Source organism: Coturnix japonica, chromosome 21 (assembly GCF_001577835.2).
Source record: "Coturnix japonica isolate 7356 chromosome 21, Coturnix japonica 2.1, whole genome shotgun sequence".
NCBI classification, from domain to species: domain Eukaryota; kingdom Metazoa; phylum Chordata; class Aves; order Galliformes; family Phasianidae; genus Coturnix; species Coturnix japonica.
In genome coordinates, this window is record NC_029536.1 from 123,046 (window position 1) to 146,394 (window position 23,349).

General features: G+C 49.3%; 2 protein-coding genes across 3 annotated transcripts; one reads left to right on the forward strand and one right to left on the reverse strand.

Annotated features, from left to right (window-relative positions):
• Nucleotides 1-1,519: 1,519 nt before the first annotated feature.
• On the reverse strand, nt 1,520-18,150 carry LOC107323450 (protein-arginine deiminase type-1-like). 2 transcript variants are annotated; one of them, XM_015882553.1, is made up of 16 exons: nt 18,036-18,150; nt 8,896-9,070; nt 8,389-8,458; nt 7,048-7,109; nt 6,247-6,364; nt 5,761-5,886; nt 5,011-5,186; nt 4,823-4,926; nt 4,447-4,570; nt 3,932-4,039; nt 3,699-3,850; nt 2,776-2,920; nt 2,395-2,488; nt 2,243-2,322; nt 1,928-2,053; nt 1,520-1,830 (listed from the first exon to the last, which is right to left on the reverse strand). In XM_015882553.1, exons 2-16 carry the CDS (start codon nt 8,980-8,982, stop codon nt 1,597-1,599), a joined length of 1,806 nt encoding a protein of 601 aa, XP_015738039.1. In that variant the 5' UTR covers nt 8,983-9,070; nt 18,036-18,150; the 3' UTR covers nt 1,520-1,596. The 2 variants fall into 2 exon arrangements, with proteins under 2 accessions (XP_015738039.1, XP_015738040.1); XM_015882554.2 differs by lacking the exon at nt 18,036-18,150 and adding an exon at nt 10,999-14,195.
• Nucleotides 14,357-23,078, forward strand: LOC107323446 (protein-arginine deiminase type-2-like). The gene is made up of 16 exons (XM_015882544.2): nt 14,357-14,882; nt 16,045-16,228; nt 16,318-16,387; nt 16,469-16,530; nt 16,628-16,745; nt 17,274-17,399; nt 18,052-18,230; nt 18,394-18,497; nt 18,582-18,693; nt 18,769-18,876; nt 20,387-20,538; nt 20,879-21,023; nt 21,345-21,438; nt 22,083-22,168; nt 22,314-22,439; nt 22,765-23,078. Exons 1-16 carry the CDS (start codon nt 14,791-14,793, stop codon nt 22,996-22,998), a joined length of 1,992 nt encoding a protein of 663 aa, XP_015738030.1. The 5' UTR covers nt 14,357-14,790; the 3' UTR covers nt 22,999-23,078.
• Nucleotides 23,079-23,349: the final 271 nt, after the last annotated feature.

A 23,349-nucleotide genomic window follows, 5' to 3' on the forward strand; every position in this document is an offset into this window, starting at 1 on the left:
ACTCTGAGGAACCTGGTCAGTGCTCTGTCACCCTTCCCATAAAGAAGCTCTTCTACATGTTAGTACAGAACTTCCTATGCTCAGGTTTTAGGCCATTACTCCTTGCCCTATCACTTTGCACCATTAAGAAGTGCCTGGCCTTATCCATTTGCCCCCCATCTCCCTTCAGATATTTATCAACATTTACCAGGTCCCCTCTCAGTCCTCCTTTCTTTAAGCTGAACAGACCCAGGTTACTCAGCCTCTCCTCATACTGGAGGTCCCCAGGCCCTTTGTCATCTTTGTGACCCTCTGCTGGACTCTTTCTAGGAGATCTCTGTCTTTCTTGAACTGGGGAAGCCAGAACCAGACATAATAATTTAAATGTAGACTCACCAGGGCAGAACAGAGGGGGAACATAACCTCCCTTGACTTACAGGCCATGCTCTGTGCAGTGTTCCCCAGGATAACATTACCTTCCTTGGTCACAGTGACTCACTGCTGGCTCATCATCATCTTGTTGTCCACCAGAACCCCCAGGTTTTTCTTTGCAGAGCTCCTCCCCAGCAGGTCAGCTCCCAGCCCGTACTGATGCATGCAGTTGTAATGCTATAATGGGATGGAAAGTACCACAGTAACAGTGGGGCAGCAAAGTCTTTAGCTACAGCAAATGCAGGGAAAAAAATAAAATAAAAAAAAAAAAGGAAAAGAACTACTTACCCCTAGAAGGCCTCAGGTACACAAGGATCTCCAGCAGAAACCCCTTGCTTCCACTGCCAGCCCTTAAATGAGGTCTGGGAAAGGGTGGATCCTGGCTCCATCCCTTCCAGTCATTCAGGTACATTGCATGCACCTGAGCTCCCCTGGATTGTCCCTGCCTTCCTACCAGGTGCTCCATCACTGCTTCAGGCCCTGACTTAGCATTTTTGCTACAGTGGTTATTCCTCCCCAGGTGCAAGTCTCCACACTTGTTAAATCTCATCAGGTTCCTCCCTGCCCAACTCTCCAGTCTGCCCAGCTGTTGTTGAGTGGCAGCCTTCAGCCTTCAGGTGTGTCAGCTGATCCTCCTGGCTTTGTGACACCAGCCAACATGTTGAGGGTGAACTCTATCCCTTCATCCAGGTTGTTGATGATGTTGAACAAGACCAGACCCAGCACCAATCCCTGGGGAGTACAGCTAGTTACAGACCTGCCACCTGACTCTGCACCACTGATGATCACTCTCTGAGCTCTAACAGCCACTCCACGTTTTCTAAGTTTCATAACAAGGATGTTGTGGGAGATGGTGTCAAACGCCTTGCTGAAGTCAAGGTACACAACATCCACTGCTCTCCTCCCATCTACCCAGCCAGCGATGATATCATAGGAGGCCATCCAGTTGGTCAAGCATGATTTCTGTTTGGTGGATCCATGCTGACTACTCCTGACAACATTATTCTCTTCCAGTTGCTTGGAGATGGCATCCATAAGAAAAATGTCTCCTACAGTATTCCAACCCAGTGACAGGATGAAGCACAAGGAAAAACTGTACCCTCAGTGCTCATATTGACAAAACACTTTATTATGAGATGCTCCAAATCCCCCATTGGGAGGGACCAGAGACCCTTCCTGGGCAGCTCAGGGCACCACATGCCACCATTTGACGGCCAAGGGCTTACGGCGGACATTGGTGCCACAGTGCACATCTCCAGAAAGGACATGGTAGGAAAAGAAGTCATTGATGAAGGTGCAGGAGAGCCCCAGGGGCTGCAGCAGTGCCCTCACCCGCTCCTCCAGGCAGCACTGCCCGGCCACCAGCGGCCCAAAGGGCTTGGGAATGCCCAGGTGTCTGCCCAGCACCAGCATGTTCACCTGGAGACGGACCAAAAGTCGTTTTTTCACCCAACTGGTGAACAAGCAGAGCGTGGAGGGGAGACGGTGAGGAAGAGGGAGGTGGTGGTGGTCTCACCATGTCTGGAAAGAGGGCTTCTGCACGGGAACCCCTCAGGATGAAGAGCTGGGGGATGTCAATGATGTCCTGTTCACTCAGCCCCAGCTCTCGCTTGAGCAGGTCGCGGTTCCAATCAATGCAGCGCTGTTCAGAGAAGGACCTGTCTCACCACCCCAAATCCCATGTAGGAAGCCATATACACCCCATGTCCCCCACTGAATCCTTTTTGAGCAACCTTCTGAAGTCATCTAAGCAACCTTTGGTTCCACACCATTGGGATGACATCCTGTTCCCAGACAGCACCTAAGTGTGCTCAGCCCCTTTGCAGCCCACCTGCACATGTTTGTTGTCATTCCTCAGCCCTTCGTCTGCCAAGATGTCATCAATGCTCCTCCGCTCGCTGCCCACCATCCCTATATGTGGACGTTGGTGAGGGATATCACTGGCACTCAGTGACATGGGGACACCCTTGCCCATTGCCTTACCCACAAGCTGTGTGGCCTCGCCGTATCCCTGCCTCTGCTTCTCCTGGAAGAGCTTGAAGCAGGCAGTGGGGCTGGCCAAGAGCAGCCGGAATCCCTGCAGGATTAACACATTTTTTGGGATTTCAGTGGGATGTTTTCATGTGCCAACCCATGCATACCCAACACCAGTCCCAAGGGTTGCACAGTGTATAGAGTGACACCCAGAAACTCACTGCTTCCCAGGAAGCCACCCCAAAAGGAAGGTGATTCATTCATGGGGCTGAGCCTTCCTTTTCCTCATAAGACAAGCTTTTCATTTTTTATTGCTGACTTGCAAAATGAAAGGGCCTTCTGCATCATCGTGTGATGCTGAGGATGTGGGGATAGACATAGGGTCATTACCTTTCTGTCATATGCAGGGACGAAGGTGAGGAACTCATCCACATGGCCCACGCTCAGCCACTCTGAATAGACCTCCACTGGCGCCTGCACCTTCTGGGCGTAAAGGAAATCCCTGACCACTTTTGACATCCGACGACCAGAGGCCCTGGGGGCAGAGGCAGGAAGGAGCAGGGGTGATCGCACCCCAAAATGCTCAACCCACAGAGAAAAAGGGGAATTTTGAAGGGAATCATCAGTATTTAAGCCCACTTCAGAAGGGAAGAGGTGATAAATTGACCAGATCTGATGGCCACATCTAATCCCAGACTTCTACATTGTGTGGGGTATAGAGATAGAGACATGGAGATATATAACTCATCCTGTCCCTCTGTGCTCTAAATCCCTCCCTACGTTTTCCTAGACAGCCAGCAGCAGGCTGAGAAAACATTAATTATAACTTCTTGTAATAACGGATAATTACAGCCCTGGTGTGGCTGGGAAAATCCCATTTTCCTGACAGGGTAAGCGAAGGATGGAGCAGCATAGCCTGCTCCGTTTGCTGTCCTGGCTGAAACCCCAAGGTTCAGCCTCACTGTCTTTTGTCCACATGAAGAGATGCCTTTGTGCAGGGTTTTGCAGGACGTTGTTGTTCCCTGTGCCAAGGGCACAGCAGAAAACAATTCCCAGTTATTCAGGATTTCACTCTTTGCTGAATTCCTCTGCTTTTCCTTTCATTAGGAAAAACTAAAAATATAGGCGTGATGCTTGGGGTACTGTAGGTTCAGGGTGAAAGGGAAGAGGAGAAATAATAATAGGGTTTTACAAGGAGAGAAGGAGCAGCAACATGGTCTGCATGTGAAATTTGCAATTAGAATGACACTTCGGTGGCATTTAGCCCAAATATTTTTTGTAGCAAAGCACTTTTGGATGCTTTCCTGTCTCACCAGGGCAGGGGGCTGCCAATGAGGATGCGTCCCAGAGGATACTCCTTGCCTCGCACTGTCACTGGAGGGCTCACATCCAGGTTGCCAAAGGAGTCAAGACTGCAGGCATCACATCCAAGAGGTACACGGGTCACATAGCCAAAATCAGGGCCCTGGGGACAGAGGGGAGCAGTGATGGGGAGCTCTTGAGGATGATTTTGGGGGATAAAACTGATAATAATGCCCCAACGCACCAGGATCTTCTTAAAAGCAAAGTCTTTCAAGCCTCTGTTCCTGGGCGAGTCGAAGACCACAGGGAAGGACTTGTGTGGTGCTTCCACATAGCCAAACTCCAGCTCATCCTGTTGGGGGAAAGAGGAGGAGGAGAAGGAGAAAGGCTTCTGGGTGTGAGAGCCAATATGGCAAGGCGCATGGTAAAAATGGAACAAGATATGGGACAGACCTATCACAGTTCAGTTCATGCAGTGTCCCATACAGTCCCTCTTGCAATCTTCTTTGGGGTCCTTGCATTGAAGAACCTCTTACGGTGCCCCATGGGTTCCCCTTGCAATGTCCCTGGGGCCCAGCCTTGTCTGTACAGTTTGCCACTACCAGCAGTATCTCCCACTGTTTTAGCTCATGATTGATTGGTTTATCTCTCAGCATCTGCATGCTTCTCCAAGTAATGCAGCTGGTCCCTCCCAAGGACGTCCCACAAGCCCATAAGAAACCCCTGAAGAGCCATGCATTAAAAGCATTGAGGGCTGACCTGGATCCAGCGATCACTGCGACTTTCAATCTCAGAGCAGATGGTCATCTTGCAGTTGGCTTTCCTCAGCAAGGCCTGGAGCTCCTCCAGAAAGACTTCATTGGAGTTGATTCCCCTCTTGATGCTGGAGGGAGAAGAAGGTGTGAAGGACCTCAAGAATCCCTCTCACTCCAAACATTCAATTTCTGGGTAACAGCTCTGCGCAAGCTCTTGGAAAAGGTCCTCCAGCCTTCTTCTTGGGGTTGCAATGAGTGCAGCAGCAACATTAGGCTCTTGCGCAGCATGCATAAAGACTGCGCATAAGGCATGGAAGGATAAAAGATCCTTTATGGAGAGCCCCCAAGGCAGCAGAGCTATAGAATGGCATTTGTCCTACCTGCAGACAAACACCTCCAGGGGCTGCTGGGTGTTGGGTGTCATTATCCAGGGCGCCATGCGGAAAACCACTGTATCCGTGAAAATGGGGGTACCAGGAGAATACTACAAGGGTAAAACACCAGGAGAAGTGGTTGGTAACCCCAGAGGGGGCTTTGTGGGGCCGGGGGTAGGGTAGATCCCACGTACCTTATGGTGCACCTCCAGCAAGCTGACACTGATAGAAACCAACCCAGAGAAACCTGCATCAGGGAAAGCCAACCCTTCCACGTAGAAGGTGTTTTCTCCACTTCCAACACAATCTAGCGTGTAGGAGAGCATGCCCGGTCCCAAAACGGGTTTGTACTGGGGGTGTGAGTCACTGCCTGCAGAAACATCAAAATAGCCAGCCCACATGGGTGCGAGGAGGCACCATGGAGGAGGTGACGGTGCCAGCGTGGTTTGCAGAAGAGCAGGTGTGCCGGCTCTTTTCTGAGGAACACAGTTGATCTGCACATACAAAGAGGACTCTATGCCCTCGGGTCAAACCCTTTCAAGGTGCGTGTCTCAAGTTAAGCACCTAATGATACAGCTGGCTTCCTTGACCTGATTTTCCGCAGAGAACTGCTGGGAACCATCAACTGGGGTGTTCAAAGGCGAAGAGCACAATCCAATGAGATGGGCTGCCCTGGCAACTGTGTTGCTGCCTGTGCTTATCCCCCCATGAAATTCTCAAAACTTCAGTAATCCCACTGAACAGCCTCTTTTTTCATTAGTTTTCCCTGTACAGTCTTTACATTCCCCCTATAGCCTTATCTTCTAAACAAGTTTTGGAGATAAATGGATGTATCCAATGAGTGCTGGCATTAGCCCTTAATCCTACTGAGAAAGGGTTTACGCACTGGGGTCACAATGTGTTGGCATCAATATCTGGGAAGGAAGAAAGGAAGAAATACTCACGGACTGCATGGAAAACCCGCACTTTGTCTGCATCTGACTCGGAGACATGCAGGACAAGCTGGTAGTTAGCAAAGACACTGCTGGGACCTTGAATCCGCAGCAGCATCACAGACATGTCCTGCAGGTCTATGGGGGAAAGGAGACAGAGAGAGGGGATGTTGGGAGGTTTCCTGCCTCCAGTGCGGCCTGTGGGTTTTGCCATCCTTCAGTCATAATTGGATTTATAGGGCAAGCCTGCTGGGATGACGCTCATTGTGTTTTTATAGGGATGTCCAGGAAATTAAAACAGGGAAGGAGTAGTGGAAAAGAGCCAATTTCTGTTGCAATGGAGGAACAGGTAATGCTGTTGCTATCTCTAATTGCATTGCAAGCGTCTGATACTATTTTTGCAGGTCATTTCACCATCAGCAGGATCACAAATGAGAAGGATAGAGATACTGCAAAACACCCCAATGAGATAGAATGAGCCTTGTGGATGAGCCCTACCTGCAGGGGTACATATGTCCACCTGGCTGCAGTCTGTCCCCACTGTGCCGGGGCTGTCCTTGTCGCAGTTGACCAACAGCACAGCTCCTTGCCCATCTGGTCCCCATGTCCACTTGGCCTGGAGGAGAGACATCCAATGGGGATGGGCGCAAATCCTGAAAAACTCCTCCCTCCCAGCCCCCCCCACCAGTGGTGGATGCGATGGGAAAATGCCACAACCACATCCATGCTCGGAGGAGATCCCACAGTGAGCAATCAGGAGAGCTTTGGTAGTGATGCTATCAAGCCACTGAATTTCCTAACGTCACCTTCCAGCCGAGCCAACAAGGACTATTTCAAACAGATCTTATCTTCTAACAAGCCATGTTATATCTGTCAGACCTCATTTGAAAGAGAATATCCCATTTCTAGAAATGCATCTCATCTTGATGTACAGTTTGTGCTGCCGATCGGGCTGCAGTTAATTATCTGGGCGTAAGTGCTTGGGTATATGCAGATTTCTTGCCAAAGGGGTAAATCTCTTGCTGTTTGCTAAACTTGCAGGTGAGTCATTCGGTGGCACGTTTCAAATCCAAAAAGGAACAGCCAAAAAAAAAAAAAAGTCCTAGGGCTGCACTGGAGACGTGAGACATCTTGGCACAAAATAAAAAAAAAAAAAAGTTTTCCTCCTCAATTAGAGGTCTGAGAATTTGCAGCATTATTTTCCCTATTTCAGACACCACCCAAATCTCTCTCCTTCCTGGAGACTTTTCTGTGTTTTCCTTCCTTGTGTTGCTAAAGCCATGCAGTGTTTCCCATTACCTTGTCCTTCCCTTTGCTCCTCACTCTGCCATTGCGGCTCACGTCCACGTCCAGGGATATATCTGAAATATCAGAGCAAGAAGGAAACCATTGGCATGAGAATGAGCAGTCGTGGACATTTTGGGCCCATCCCCACACCAGCAGTGAGTCACTCAACACCAGCTCCACCTTTATGCCCTAATACTGCCTCAAAACATGCCAGTAAAAAGTAAACCCAAACTCTTCATGGCTTTGCCCATTCCAACTATCTTCTCCCATCTTGGGTCCCTCAGCAAGGATATACCCACTTGTTTTCACCAGTTCATATTGGTGAAACCTCATAATTTCATCATTGGTGAAACAGTTTCACCAATTTCATGTTGACCACAGAATATTTTCATGAAGCCAAAGGCATGAATTGGGTGAATAGACACTAAATAGTTATTAGAGGTGATGCAACATTTGAGAAAGATTTATCCTTGGAGAGTTCTTGGACCAAATTGCAGGTTTACCAATAACCTCATTTCTACCCTACATAAAGTTTATTTTAATATATAAACCAAATGGGACAGCATGTGGAAAATGTGGGTGCTGAAGTAGAAACTGTCCTTCTTGATTCAGAGAATTAAACATGGAGAAGACGGGCCCAAAATTTTGGACATGAAGTCACAAATCCAAGCAAGCAATGAGCTTTTGTAAGGTCAAAGCTCTGTGGACAGCAGTGGCCCTTGATGGCTCCATTGGATGTGGGAAACCATCTTCAGGGGCAATTTTGGCAAGCATGTGCATGACTTGAGGACACAGGTCTGGCTATCATGTGAGCACTTCAGAAAATTCCAAATTTAGGATAATTAATCCATCCAAGTGGAAGACTGTATCCAGACTAGTTGTCTAGACTCCCTTTGTAGTCAGCAGAGGAAAATAGGCATTTCAAGGGAATGATTCATCTCATCCTAAACTCCTAAAATAGGTCAGACAACTACACTTCTGTGCCCATTCCTCCACACCAGCCACACTGGAAGTTGAAGATGGGTTTGCCAGTGGAAGATGACTGAGATGGTCATCTTTGGATCCTCTTCCATCAATCAAATTGTCTTGGTGGTCAAAGGACACTGATCATAGAGTGCATTGGGTGGGGACAGGGCCCAACCTGTGTCTTTTTTGCACCACGTAAGGCAGTACAAGAACATTTTAATTATTTCCCTACTGCTTGACAGCATAAGCTGTCTACACCCAAACCTTGGCTGCATGTTGTGCATGGGCAGCCTGCATCCCCATTTAAGTCCCATCCCATGAACCAAATGAGATTGTGGCATCGGAAAGGGTTGGCCAAGTTCAGATGAGTGCTGTCATAATACATACCTACACAGGTGAGGTACAACCAAGCCACTGCAATCTCATTCTCTTCCCGTCCATAGTATGAAATCTTAACCTGCAAAGACATCACCAGACTGTGACCCAAGTCCTATGTCTCTTCATGCTGAATAGGTCTTTCCACTCAGTATGTTTATCCAGCAATGCCATACAACAGGGTGTTCAAAGGTTCATCAGTGTCCTGCTGCTTTAATCATGGTTCAACCAAATAATTTCTGCCTGCTTCATCACAAAAACAGGCATAGGTAAATATAAAGTTTGAGTATTGGTTTTGCCTGACATGGAGTTCCTGACACTGGCTTTTGCAACAACCTTCATCTTCTCCTTCTTAGTTTCACTTTGTATTGCACAATTCTGTGTGTAAGTTTGAGTTTATTCTATAGAAACATGTGTGATGTCAGCATTACCTAGAAATACTTGAGCCTGCCCATCATTTTTCCTACTTTCCTTGGAAAACTGAATATTTCCAGATTCAGTGCATAAAAAGCAACTAACCTTATTGTCATTGACAGTCTTGCTGGTGACACCAATGGTCACTACAATCTCTATATCGGGATCCAGTGGCCATCTGGAGTTAAGCATGGGTTTTGTCACGGGGCTGTGGATGATGTGGACTGTGACAGCAGACGTGGCATGAACATCAAATGATGTGGCACCTTTAGGGGTAGATCTGAAACAGAGGGCAGCACGGAGTCATGGGCTGAGTTTTCTTTCCTCTTCTCCTCTGTGGACCCAATTTACTGAAATGGGCTCCCCAGAATTAAAATTGGATGGGATCCTTGGCAGCCTGATCAAGTAGGTGGCCACCCTGCTCATGGCAAGAAGTTGGAAATAGATAATGTCTAAGGCCCCCTCCAATCCAAGCTGTTCTATGATTCTATGAAAGTCCAGCCTTAACTGGGTCTTAACTGGCCAAGATCTGAAGATGGTCTTGGAAACCATCTTCAGGTGATGAAATGCATTAATTTTATAAGCATTATCTCTGTGGCAGAGTTGAGCAAGCAGAGTGCCATCACATCCGTCTGTGGTTAAGCCCCGATTGCACGTCTCTGAAGCTGAGGCACCCAACCTCCCTCACCAGCAGGAAGAGAACCCCCAAAATTTCAGCATCCCACCACAAAACCCTGACCAAGATTGGGGCTGGTTTTGCTGTCATTCACTGGGGTGCTGGTTATTGTCAGTCCACCCACTGACCCAAGAGATACCCGAAGTGGAGCAGAACTTGAGTTGGAGCACAGGGAGCCTTCACTCACCTGTATGACTTCCCTGGCCTTTGAAGTGCTGCCTACATGCTCATTACAGCTCCAGCACCTCCACACAGGCTGTGTGAGTGCTCCAACCTGTCTGCTGCAGGGAGCCAACCTCTCCAGCCATGCATGGAGAAGGACACGGTTGTAAATTTTAGCAGGGAGAAAACAATGCAGAAGACATCCCTGATGTTGCTCTTGGCATGGTATCCCTGATGCCTGCAATAGCTTGTATAGGAAGATTAAAGCATCATCCCACTTGTCATGCCATGTGTTTACTAGCGTGCAATGTAGCAAGTCTACCTGCAGTCTACCCATACATTGCATGCCATGACTTCTCAAATTTGGGTCTATTAACTGTGCATTCACAGCCTCTGCACTGCCATGCTGAGATGTAAGCTCACTGAGCACAAGACTTCCACTGCACTTTATTTTCTGTCCCAGACCAGTCCAATCCACAGTGTCCATCACTGAATTTTCTACAGCATAGAGAGGGTTCTGTAGGTATAGAACTCCTCCTATTTTTCAAGCCCTGATGTTGAAAGAGCATCTGCTATACATCTTTAGGACCAAAGCTCAGATTTGCTACCAAGGAGCCAAATCTTCTCCTTTTGAGACTTATGCTTAAATGGTATTGAGCTTGCTTTGAGTTCAAATTGAGAAAAAATAACTCAAGTGATATGTTTTATGTATTCCCATTTGGCTGAGGGTAAAACTAGTAGGTTTTAAGAGCAGCCTCATTGGGGGGATGTCAGCACCTCCCGGCACAGCTCCAATATACAACCCAAATAATTGCCCCAACTGTGATCCCAACTGGCTTGGCCTGTAGTCGCTATCATTATGGATGCAATTTATTAAATAATGACAATGTAAGAGGAGGATAAATACAGCCCCATATCTGGGCAATAAAGCAACCCCTATGTTTAACATCAGAAAAATCTCTTCTCATTACGTCAACTATGCAAACCCGCTCATGGATTTTTTATGCCTGAGACACACATTTGTTCTTTAACCCAGATTAGCTCTGAACAAGTTGCTCATCTTGAACTGCTGTTGCCCAATGCTCTCTCTGCCAGAAATAGATCCCACTTAGTTGGGGTGTGCATGGGCTTTGCCTGTGAGTCGTCACTGCTCGGCTACACTTCGACGCCTTGCTTTTGTTGGATTCAACATCCCTCCTTCAGGCATCCTAAAGCAGACCTACAGGCACATGTCCTTTATGCACCTGTATGTGGAACCACCATGAGATCTTCCCCCTTAACACCCTTCTCAAAGACCAAAAACACACAAAGCCATTGGTTGCCTCCAAAACCCATCATCCCTATGGCTGCTCCTTGACCCCGAGCCTTACCGGTGGGTGTCAAGGAAGACCTCGGTGCCCAGTACGCAGACCCCGTAGCTGGCATGACTGGTAGACATCTGCACGACCTGGCGCTGGGACATGTTGTACTGGGGACGGCGGCTGCATGTGAAGGAGGCTGCTGCCTGGTTGCCCAGCTTTGTAGGTGAACCAGCACGACAGGATTAAAAGGCTGGGGAATGTAACTCCTCCTTCCTCCCATCCCTCGATGACGATGTGGTGGACTGGGGACCCTGCCGTCCCCACCTCCACCATCCGCAAAGCTGCCGCCCTGCTCTGTGATGCTGGCGATAAGACAGCCCCTGGGGCCGGGTGGTAATTGCGGGGCTGGGAAGGGGGTACAGGGCAGGACAGGGTGGGGGATGCACGGCACTCAGCTTTCAGGGCTCACTCTCCCCTTTTTGTTCTCACCTCCCTTATGGTTCCATATAAGGACTCCAAAGCATTATGCATTAAGCATTTCTACCCCTCTTGTTATGCAAGATGGTTGTTTAGCGTTATTATAATAATGGTATCATTAGAATGATGCATTTTCTTTAAAACATCCCAAATTTTCCATGTGGTGACTCACAGCCCCAGCTACCCCATTAGGGCAATGCCTGTGTACGGCTGCAGCAAAAGGAAATGTTTGCTCAGGCTGGTCCTTCCCTTCCTAACAACTGCTGGGTAGCAGTGGGTGCAGGGAGAACTGGTTATTTGGTAAGCAGGGAGGCAAAGGAAAAAAGAAAGCAAAACAAGGCATGTGGCTTCCAGTGGAAATTACAAATTCTTGGGTGTTCTGCTTGCATGAGGCATTTGAGGAATTTTATTTTATTTTTTGGTTGGTTTGTGGGTTTTGTTGTTGTTGTTGCTTTGTTGTTGGTGGTGTTGGGTTCTGGGTTCTTTTGGGGTTTTTTTTTTGGAAGATCCCATGTACTGGTTGCCAGAAGAAATGGCTTTACCTGGAGACAGCCATCTCTCTCCGGGCAATGCCAGGGGACTTCACTAGCCAGCCAAGAGGAAAACCAGGTGAGGTGGGTCTTGGTGCTCCTCCAGGAGGGAGCTTGGGCTGGGATGCAGGCATGTCAAATGGATGGAGAGGACTGCATGCTGGCACAGCATTAATACAATCAGCAGAGCCTGACCAGGTGGCCTGGATGCTTGAGAAGGGAACACTAGTTGTGTTTTTAGCTTCTCCAAAATTTGGCTTGGGATCTGGGGTAAAATCACATGTCCTGAACCTGGCATGAGACAAACTCGTGATGTTCATAGATTTACAAAGAGTGCTATTTGCATACTGGAGCTGTGCTGGCTCACAGATTCTACTGTAAGAAAGTTTTAAGGACTTCTGTATCCCTAAGGCCCATCAAGTTGCTGTCAAGCAGATTCACCACAAGATCCTCAATGAGGGACAAGGCCATATCTATTTTTATTATTATTATTATTTTAAAGATATCTATCTAAAGCTTGAAGTTGTATTTCCCAGTGGTCGCACTGGTTTAGACTGGGCACAGTGCTGAGCTTGCCGCCTGCTGTGATTTTGGCACTGCATCCTGCTCAGCTGGTTTGAGCCCTATGCTGGACAGGGAACACACCTACAGCCCCTCGGGGCCATGCTGTACATTCTGTAATCTGCAGGCAGGCAGAGGATGGAGGTTTCTGGCTCCCAAGGCTTGGGCACCACATGTCCATGCATAAGAATCTCACTTTTAAGCCATCTGACCCATTCAGGGCTGAGTGTTTCTCCCTACTAATAACCTGTCCCAAGGGGCTGCCATTAAGGCTTATGGTAAAATGACTGACAACCCCCTGTGCCTCTTCATCAGACCCAACTGCCTCTTGGTTTTGGGGTGACCTCACTTTGTTCCCCTCAAGTTGGATCCTTTCATCCACTACAGGGCAGGACAGGACCCCCCACAACCATCCCAGATCCCACAGGGCATCTTTTCCCCTCTCACCCTTCCTGCACTGCCACTCAGTCAAGGAAAGTTTGATAATCTCCCTAAGCCGATAATTACACCTCATTTATTACTCTGCATGTGTAATTGCAGACAGCAAACTTTGAGAGCCTTGTCAGACTAATTACTGGCAACAGGGGAAGGCATCGAACCAGTTATCAAGTCCCGCTCCTGTCTGCATGAGGCTTTGTGCTCAGGAGCATCCCATGCATTGCAGCAGGCACTGCATCCCAGCAAAAAATGCTTTGAGAAGTGATAAAACCAGGCATCGCCTCTGCATGGACAGGCATGTGTTTGCACCTCCTCATCACAAAATGTCACTTTGAGCAGATGCCATGGGGTCCCTCACGTCTCCCTCCTACTCCTTGATATTATGCACGTGCCTGCAGGGCTGCAAAGCTCTGTGCATGAGAGCCCACACAGAGCAGCTGCTGGGGCTGTTTGCATGCTCTGTGCTGCTATCTGCTCCCTGCCCCCGAAAATTAGGACAGGGAGAGATCTGTCAGCAGTGAGGATGCTTATGCGGAGCAGTTCCTAATCTGATTGTTAAAAACCAGAGAACTCCTCTGACCAGACTGACTATAGCAGCGAAACCACAAGCCTCCAGACATCAGCAAGTGAATATTTATATTTGCACACACGTCCCATGATGGTTCACCAGCTCTGATCTCCCACCTGATAGCACAGAGCAGCTTCTGCCTGTTGTAAAATCCCGTTCCTCAGAACAATCACCTCTTAGCAGAGATTCCCCCAGTCTTTCCTCCCCTTATAGAGGTATTGCTGGGAGAAGGTGCTTTGTAGAAGCCCCCAACAGCTTGCAAAGAGCCCTATAGCCTTGCACAGACCTTGAGACTTGCTATATAAGACTTGCTATAAATACATCTATTTCTACATAAAGAAAACCTGTGAGCAGCTGGAAATTCTCCTGCTGACTTAAAAACTGCAAGTGTGTGTGTGTGGGGGGGTTATCCTGGGGTCTTTGTGCATGGTGGGAGGTGTTTGGGGTTGTTTTCTTAATAAGAAAACAAGTTTATTTTTGCATGTGCAAGAAAGAGCAGCAAAACTGCCCCTTTTGCAAAACCCTTGTTTGCTCAGGTCATGGGAAAAAGGATATAAAAAGAATTCGCTTCAGATGGGAAACTGGATCTAAGCTCATTTCCTATGGCCCGGTCATGGAGAGAAGAGAGAGCTAAAAAAGAAAAGCCCAAAAGCAATGCAAAAAGGGCAGATCAAACCAACCCTTTCTGCTCTTCTCTCTAATTGCTTCCAGTAGGTTCTTCCAAAATCTGGGGCAGAAGGTTGGTTTCCAGCATGAATATTCAGCTCAGGGATGAACACGCCCACGTGGGCTGTCGGCGTGCCTGGCCACGGCGCCGAGCTGGGCAAAGGGACGCGAGCTGAAAATAGGCTGGGTAGCACCCTGCTCTAGCCTCCGGGTTGGGAAATTTTGTGTCTTCCTCCCTAATATTTTCCCTAGAGAGCAGGAAGGGGTGTAGAAGGCAGAGAAGGTTGCAAACCCCAACGTGCTGCTGCAAAAATGCCTCTGAGGTCATCTTGCATTCTCCCTGTTGAGAGGATTGTCCCATTTTGGTGCATGGGTCTGGGAGTGGGGTGGCACCAAGCCAGCTGCCCTCCCTTCCCATCCCTTCCCTCCCTCCTGAGATCATTTTCCTGTGGATCTGGAGGGTCCTGTATTGGAGTGAGGGCTTCATAGTCAGCATCACAAGCACTGAGAGTTCTGAAGGTGGATTGATTCACTGTGGGGGGTTGGTCGAGGAAGAGGAAGAGGAGGAAGGGAGGAAGACGCTCTGCAGTGTGCCCATCACTGGGGTGTCCCGGCAGCGAGATGCCGTGGGAGCGCACACTGCGGCTGCAGCCCGGGAGCCGCATCCATGCACTGTGTGTGCTGGGCACCCACATCGCCACCGACGTCTATGGGTGAGTGGGGTGTGGTGTCCCCCAACCCCCTTTTCTCCCTCTGCAGATTCCCTGCAAAGCCACAGTTTGGTGATTTGATGCAATCCATCTGCACAAATCCTCAATGGGCTTTGCAAAGCTGCACAAATTCCCAAACCCTTCAAGCATCAGCATGTGCATGGGTTTGCAAGGGCAATGGGTTTGGTCCATATCTCAGAAAATTACTGGAGAGCATTGAGATCAGCAGGGATGGGGCATTTCAAGCAGTACACATGGGGACGAATGGAAAGGAGAGGGAAGGAAAGCAGAAACTGGGGACGATCTGTGTCTTGCCATGTAACCCCCTAAAACAATTCCAATGCTGCCCTTCAAGGTAATTGCAAGAAAAATAAAGGAGACATGCTTTGATCCCTGTGCTCAACCAGCTGCTTTTGCAAATCTCAAGCTGAACAGCGCATCTGGATTCCCTCTGGGTCCAACCTCCTCCCGGTGGGATTCCCCAGGCTCACAAACTATGAGTTTTGCATGGGTAATTAAACAGAAAGGAGCAATTTAAGAAATGCCCGGGCAGCATCAAGCTGGCTCTCAGGTTTCCACGCTCAGAATCCCAATAAATGATGCTGTAACAGTGATCCTGTGCCAGTGCTCGGATGTCAGTGCTCAAAGGGAGCCTGGATTTCAGGAGCCCAAAAATAATAAACCCAGATTAATGAGAAATGAGGAATGGGAGAAGTGAAGGGGATGCAAGGGAAAAGCAATTTGGACTGGAAGTGGTGCTTTCGATGTAATAAAATCACCCCCAAAATTAGAGTTTCCCATGGTAAAATTCTCTGATCTGGGAAACTCTATTTGGCAAACAAACACAGACTCAAAGTGCACACCAAGCTGGGCTGTTAGGTTAAAGCAGCACAGAATGCTTTGGCTGTAATTACAGAAAATGGCAATCTGCACCAAAGGCTACAATATAGTCATTTTGCTAAAACAGCATGTTCTGCACTAAAAAATAGATCACTTAAAACATTCCCAGGCAGCAAAGGAAGGTAGAAAGGAGGTGGTGATGAGCACAGAGTCATGCAGTTTGGGTGGTGAGATTAATTACATTTGGGTGATTTTGGGCTCTAGATCTGCAGACCAATGAAAATAGGGTGCTCAGACCTTTGAAAATAGGATGCCTTGTTTGCAGGGCAGCCCCAGCTGGGGCAGTCGCCTTTGGGGTGAAGCACACAGAGGGGGTGAACGTGGAGGTGGCTTTTCGGGGCCAAGCTGAGCCAGGACTACTGCCTGGTGTGTCACACTGGCCACTGAATGAGGGGGCAGTGCTGAGGTTCAGCATGAACCGGGCCAGCACTGAAGTCAATGACAATAAGGTAAGACTCAGTGTGCTGGATGCTGGACCCCTTTCCTGGCTGGAGGCGGATTGCATCCTTCTAAAAGTGAGGGGATTTGGGTCTTCCAGGTAATTGTCATCTTCTATGCAGAGGGAGGACAGCCCATTGACCAAGCCAGGGTCTTCCTCACTGGCATTGGTGAGTATGAAGGCTACAGCTATGAGCAGGTTCGCTAGATGGAGGAGGTCATTTACATCATGTGCCCTATCTTGGACTCAGGGATCTCCCTGGACGTCGACGCAGATCGAGATGGCATGGTGGAAAAGAACAACCCCAACAAGGTAATAACCCAGCTGCATGGGAAGTCCTGTATCTTGCAGGAGCCTTGTCAGCGGACAGAGCATCCCTATCCCACTGAGCCCTGGCATGGTGTTACAGGCCAGCTGGACATGGGGACCTGAGGGACATGGGGCCATCCTGCTGGTCACCTGCGACAGAGACAGCCCCTTGAGCCCTGCCCCAGATTGTGACGATGAAAGGGTATTCAGCAAAGAAGGTAACGTAGCCCCAGTCCCAGCTCCACTTCAAAAACAAAGCAAAATCACAGCTATTCCCCCCTCTTTAATTTTTTGGGGGCACAAAGGCTTGCTTGGGAATTGGTTACTCTCTGCCCTGACTCAGCCACGCTGCTGAGTAAGCTCCCTATGTGGGATCATGCTCCTGTCCTCATATTTTGTTTTAATTACCGCCTGGGGGTCATGCCAGGGCACAGAGCATGGCCAAAAAAACAGCAGGACTCAGTCAAGGGATGCTTGGGGCCAGGCAGCCAGGAATACACGCCTGTTCCTGCAAAACCAAACCATGCTAAGCCAGTGCCCATCGACTTCCTGAGGCCAGGGACTGGCTGTGCCAGGGAGAAAAAATAAAATAAAGGTATTTGTGCCATGCAAAAGCCACAAGCCTTGCTAGCAGGGCTGCAGGATGATATTCCAGCATGCATGGCAAGGTTGGTGGCAAGGAAAGCACACGCTGCTGGGCACAGCGCAGCAGAGCTGCACCCAGGTTTATTCTTGTATGCACCCAGATTTGCTGGATATGTCTCGGATGGTGTTACGGATCGAAGGGCCACAGCATCTGCCCCGGGGATATGAAATTGTGCTCTACGTTCACATGTCTGATGCTGACAAAGTTGGGGTCTTTCATATGCAGAGTAAGTCTTTGGTTTGGGATGTTTTATCTCCACAAGCTATTGTCTTCCCATCACTGATTTTGTTCAGTCCGTGCTCCCCAGCCTGCACTTCCTTGTTCCCTCATCATTTCTTCCCTTGGTCTTTCTAGCCTTGAATCTTATTTATCCATTGGAAAACTCAAGAGACATACGGTGGTAAAGCCATTTATCCAAGGTCACCTAGCAAAGAAGTAGCAAAAAACCCCTCAAGTCCTGACATCCAGAGCAGGCAACATGCTCTGAGACATATTATCCCTCCTTGTTCCCTGCTGTGGACGTGGTGTTTTGTTCCCTGGACCGACCTAGCCCACACAGATGTGCCATTAAATTCATTAAATCCATCAGCACAGGGTTTGGTGGCAGACTGGGGTCTGCCAGGGCAGAAGCCCCATGAGAATCTCTTTGCAATGCTGGCTCTATCCAAAGACAGGCTTTCAGACACCCACCTTGTGCACAATTACAAAATCCCAAGCGCCAAGCTACTCTTTCAAGGTATTTGCTTCTACCCACAGAGTTTAACCTTTGGCATAAAAGGATGATGGAAATTCCTTGTGCACAAGCAGAACAGGTCCAAACCCACCAGGAATTCCGGAAATCACCTGCTTTTGCTGAAATTACCTTTTGGTCCTTGCAGACCCGTTCTTCGGGCAGCACTATGTCCACGTGTTGGGCAGGAGGAAGCTGTGCCACGTTGTGCAATATACCGGTGGAGCTGCTGAGCTTGAGTTCTTCGTCGAGGGGCTGCAGTTTCCTGATGAGACCTTCCCTGGGCTGATCTCCATCCACGTCAGCCTCCTGGAGACCTTGGCTGAGGTTGGGGTCTCCACTGAAAGGAGACAGGAGAAGGATGAAAAAACCCAAGGGCCATGGGGATGAGGAAAGGATTATTATCTTATCCTAAAATGAGCTCAAGGTGGGGTATTTGGGGGGTAAACTGGGAGGGGAAGGTCCCTGATTTCTGCTTGCATCCCCCCAGGGAATCCCCCTGTCGCCAATTTTCACTGACACAGTGGTGTTCAGGGTAGCACCATGGATCATGATGCCCAGCACGTTGGCACCGGAGAATGTCTTCGTCTGCAGGTATAGCCCAAGTGATGAGGTCTCAATGGCTAAATGGGCATTGGCCACACCAGCAGTCCTCATCCCCTTTCTGCCCATCTCCAGTGTGAAGGACAACTACCTCTACATCAAGGAGATCAAAAACCTTGTCAACAAGGCTGGCTGTGACCTGAAGGTTTGCTTTGGCTACATCAACCGTGGGGACCGCTGGATGCAGGTAGGTGAGCAGAGGGGAGGGGGCAAAGTCTTCCTTCCTTGATGTGCCCCATGGGGGTTTTCATTCCCGTTTTAGGATGAAATCGAGTTTGGCTACACCCAAGCCCCCCACAAAAGCTTTGCAGTGGTGCTGGACTCCCCCCAGGACACAGGGCTGGAGCAATTCCCCATAAAGGAGCTGCTGGTAATCCCACATGCATTATAATGAATTACATGAAAGATGAGAGTGTAGCACCATTTCTTCCCTGCATGAAGCAGAGGACTTCAGCCAAGAGGTGTATGTCTTCATTCCCAATATGTGAGCAATCATTTAGGTAGGAAATGACCTTTGAGATCGAGCCCCAAAACCAATCTAACCTACAGAGCTCCTCTCCTCCCTCTTTAGGAATTGTCTTGCTTCATATTCAGAGAAGCAATTTCAGCCCCTGGAGCTGCCAACATGTTACACTTCAATTTCTGCTTTGGAGTCTCCCCTAATCCCGCTGTTATCTTCCCAGTCTCAGACAGGACTGTATAGCCAAACATAGGGCAGCTCCTCCTCTCAGGCAGCCACAGCCTAAGCCCCGCAACCCCACACCAAGGAAAAAGGAGACCGGAGGGAATTAGCCTGTCAGAATCCTCTGGAACTGATAGGGCTCAGATGCTGCCCACAAACCTGGGATGAACCAGCACCTAGACAGCTGAACCCTCCTGGCTCTGTGGTTCACTTAATTGAAATGGGTGGGAGCAGGTGTTGCATACTCAGTGCATCCTCTCCCAGCTTCGTCAAACATCCCACTTTTTTAAACAAAAAAATAACTCTTAGACCATAATTACATACCCTTGGGTGTCCTGGCTTTTTTTTTTTCCCCATAAGCACATCCCTGCATCCCACTTCCCTGCTTCATTTCTGTCACCTTGGGGTGACACTGAGGTTGCTGCACCCAGTTGAAGCTGGACCTGGCAGGATGCCTGTGCAGGGCTGGTGTGGACAGAGCAGCACACTGTGTGCGTATCCATTTACTGCAAACACCCCTGTGTCCATTCCAGCAAATTAGGAGAAATCTGTGTTAACTGGAACACTCCGATGGTTTACCACTAAGGAAACCCAACACTCAGAGATTTAATGGAAAACAACAGCTATCTGATCCTGTCCAGACCCACATTGGCTTGAAACAGAGAGCAAGGACAAGACTTAGGGCCCCAGTGCCACTTTCACCCTGTTTGTAGGACTACAATCTCTCCCTTGGCCATTAGCCCCTGGCACAATCCATCAGTGGCACCACAGGTTAATCACCCAACACCTCAAATCCCTGATATATTCAGTCCTGAAAATCAGGCTTAGATGAGATTTAAGCAAAGCCTACCCCTTCGGGTGGCTCTTATGCCTGGGGAGGATTTACCTTCAGGGACTGGAGCTCATCCCACTCTGCACCAGCCAGCCAGAAACTCTACTTTATGGCTGCCCCAGAATCTAATTAGCTTAACATGGACGCTTAAACAGCAGCTGCAAGATAGCAGAGACCCACACTTCTAGCATTCACCATTTATTACTGAGCCCAGATGCCCCAGGGACTCTCACTCTCTTGCTTTTCCTTTAGGGCTGCATCTCCCCCTCAGTATTTTCACCTGCTGGAGCATATATGAGCCCAGCAGGAGAGATAAGGACACAGAGGGACCCAGGGCGATGCCCACAGCCATTTCCCTTCCTGCAGGGCCCTGATTTTGGCTATGTACGCAGAGAGCCTCTCTTCAAGGCCATCTCCAGCCTTGACTCCTTTGGCAACTTAGAGGTGAGCCCACCTGTCACTGCAGCGGGGAAGGAGTATCCACTGGGAAGGATCCTCATTGGCAGCAGCTTCCCCACGTAAGAGATGGGAAACCTGTGTTTGGGGGCAAAGGAATTACAGGTACCCCTAAGTACCATCAAAAAACATATTAAGCCACTTACCTGACCATTCAATGACCAACTGTGAATTATCCTCTTATGGTGCTGGTGTGCTTAATTTCACTGCCTTCATTTCTTCCATCTTGGGGGAAATTTGTGTGCATGTGCATAGTGATGGATAAATATTTATTCCCCTTATCCCCCCTCTCAGGGGTCACTGGCATTGAGGGACATAGATAAGTGGGCACAGTGGTGATGGGTTGGTGGTTGGACTTGATGATCTTACTATTTTCCAATGATTCCATGACTTTGCCTCCAGCCCTGCAGGAAGGAGAATGACCAGAGTGGTACGGGATTTCCTCTTCGCCCAGAAGGTGCAGGCTCCTGTGGAACTCTTCTCTGACTGGTTGGCCATGGGCCATGTCAATGAGTTTGTCACTTTTGTGCCCAGCCCTGATGCAAAGGTACCCCAAAATCCTGTGCTGTTCTATGGTTTCCCCTCTGGGTAACTAATCCCATCAGGGAAAATCCCAAAGCTCATTTCCTTGAGTCCAAGCTGGTGTTTCCTTGGCTTCTCTCCCATGTCCCTAGAAGGAGGGCTCAGGCCACAAGAAGATACATTCTTAACTAACAGCAAAAGTCTTTATGTTTAAGAACTTAACCTCAACCTTCCTGCACAAAGCCAAAAATGAACCTGCAGGGGCAGTTTTCACAGGAAGAAGGACTAACATGGTGCTTTGGGGTGAGCTCCTTTTGGTGACCTTTCTTCCTCCTGCTTCCCCCAGCGATTTCGGATGCTGATGGCCAGCCCTGCAGCATGCTACAAGCTCTTTCGGCAGAAGCAGAAGGAGGGTCTGGGTGAAGCAACTATGTTCAAAGGCAAGTGTGCAGCAGGCAGCCTGGGGGGAGCTGTGCAAATCCCAGCCAGGGTGGGTGGAAGCCTGTTGTTCCCTGTCCCTAAAATAAAAGTTGAGCTTTGATGCAGGGCAGGACAGTCCAAGGGCGGCAGCACTCAACGTGCCTAGAGCAACGTGCATGAGTTGGGAATGTGAGGAAGGGGACATTTTCCCATTCCATTGCCCTTCAAGGCTGGCAAGAGGGGCTGGCATGCCTGTCCTTGCAGCAAGATGCCTGCCCACCCTCAAGCCCTATTTTGGGAAGGCGAGTGGGATGGGATAAAGCCCTGTGCATCGAGAGGATGCTGGTGGAGTGGGACGGAAGATCTCCGTAAATGCCAGCTCCAGCAGAGTGACACATTGGGGGGTCTCGTGTCACCCCAGATACATTCCAGTCTCTCTGGACTGGCAGCCAGTTTGGGCAGCCTCTGATCAAAGTTTTGCTTGAGATGAAATTCATCTGTATGCACTGAGATCAGAGAAGGACACCATGGGGCCCCCCGGGAGTCTGCCCTTTGATTTGGCTTCTGTGGAGGAGATACCTCCAATTTTATGGAGCTTGGGTTGCACAAAAACTGTTATTCTATTAGTGATATGTATATCACCTGTTGGGGTTTGTATTTGTAGGGTATTCAGGGACAGACACAAAACGGGTGACCATTAACAAGGTCCTTTCCAATGGCATCATGATGCAGCAGAATCAATATGTCCAGGTAACAGTCCATATTTCTGAAAACTCTCAGGGGAGAAATTGCATTTAGTTACTCTCCTTCTGGGTGAGACGATGTCTAAAAGCCATTCTCAGGAACCTTGCTTGCCTGCTTATCACCCTGGTCCCTTCTTCTCCACTCCTTCCAGCGCTGTATTGACTGGAACAGGGACATCCTCAAGAAAGAACTGGGCTTGACAGAGGAAGACATCATTGACGTTCCAGCCCTCTTCAAGCTCGACAAGGGCAAGGCCATGCCATACTTTCCCAACATGGTGAGAGGTGTCCCTGCTGCTCGTGTCCCCTTCAGCCAGTGGCTGTGGGTTCTGAGTTATGGAGAGGAAAAGCAGCTAAGCCTCCAGCCATGAGCCCCTGCTCCCCAAGGATGTCTAAAAAGCATAGTATTTTCATGTCCAGAAAGGGAAAATATCCCCATCTGAGCTTGACAGTGCTGGATTTCCTGGGGGAGGGAGTAATGACCATGATGCAATTTGGGGTGACCCCAATGGATGAGGGTCAGCAGCTGCTATAAAGGCCTTTGGATTATTGGTTCCGTGACCGACCAGGTGGGTCGCTGGGTGTCTCTTTGTCACCCCACAGGTCCCCATGCTCATCCTGTCCAAGGAGCTGGGTATCCCGAAGCCCTTTGGGCCGCTGGTGGGAGGCGAGTGCTGCTTGGAGCACCACGTCCGCAGCCTCCTGGAGCCGCTGGGCCTGCGGTGCTGCTTCCTGGAGGACATCTCGTCGTACCACGGGCGGCTGGGGGAGGTGCACTGCGGCACCAACGTCCAGCGCCGGCCCTTTGCCTTCCGCTGGTGGCACGTCACCCCCTAGGCAGGCTGCCCCTATGGCCCGCTCTGTCAGCATGTGTTGTTTTAAATGCGGTGAACTAATAAATTTGCTGTGAGAAATGAGGCGGGGAGTGTCTTAATAATGGTGAGGACGGCAGGAGGATGAGGGCGGCACTGAGGGGAGGGCGCCATTTTGGGCCTTGGTACTGCCATTTCGATGGGCGAGCACTGCGACCTAGTCTGCAAAAAGGAAGAGGATAAGAATTACGTATAAGGAGGAAAGGAATTACGGATAAGGGAGACGCAGCCGTCTGACAGCTCCGAAAATGACGGGATCCGATGGTGCCGGTACTGCGCATCCTCCTGCGTCACACCCAATATGGCCGCCCAACAC

Excerpts from the sequence above, each read along its gene's own strand:
- LOC107323450 (XM_015882554.2), bottom strand. The coding sequence starts at position 11,090 with ATGTCCCAGCGCCAGGTCGTGCAGATGTCTACCAGTCATGCCAGCTAC. Across the intron at positions 8,459-8,895 it reads AGACTGTCAATGACAATAAG|GTTAAGATTTCATACTATGG; the intron begins GTTAGTTGCTTT and ends ATGTCTTTGCAG. Across the intron at positions 4,040-4,446 it reads GCAGTGATCGCTGGATCCAG|GATGAGCTGGAGTTTGGCTA; the intron begins GTCAGCCCTCAA and ends TTCCCCCAACAG.
- LOC107323446 (XM_015882544.2), top strand. The coding sequence starts at position 14,791 with ATGCCGTGGGAGCGCACACTGCGGCTGCAGCCCGGGAGCCGCATCCAT. Across the intron at positions 20,539-20,878 it reads ATTGGCAGCAGCTTCCCCAC|CCCTGCAGGAAGGAGAATGA; the intron begins GTAAGAGATGGG and ends CTTTGCCTCCAG. Across the intron at positions 22,169-22,313 it reads AGCAGAATCAATATGTCCAG|CGCTGTATTGACTGGAACAG; the intron begins GTAACAGTCCAT and ends CACTCCTTCCAG.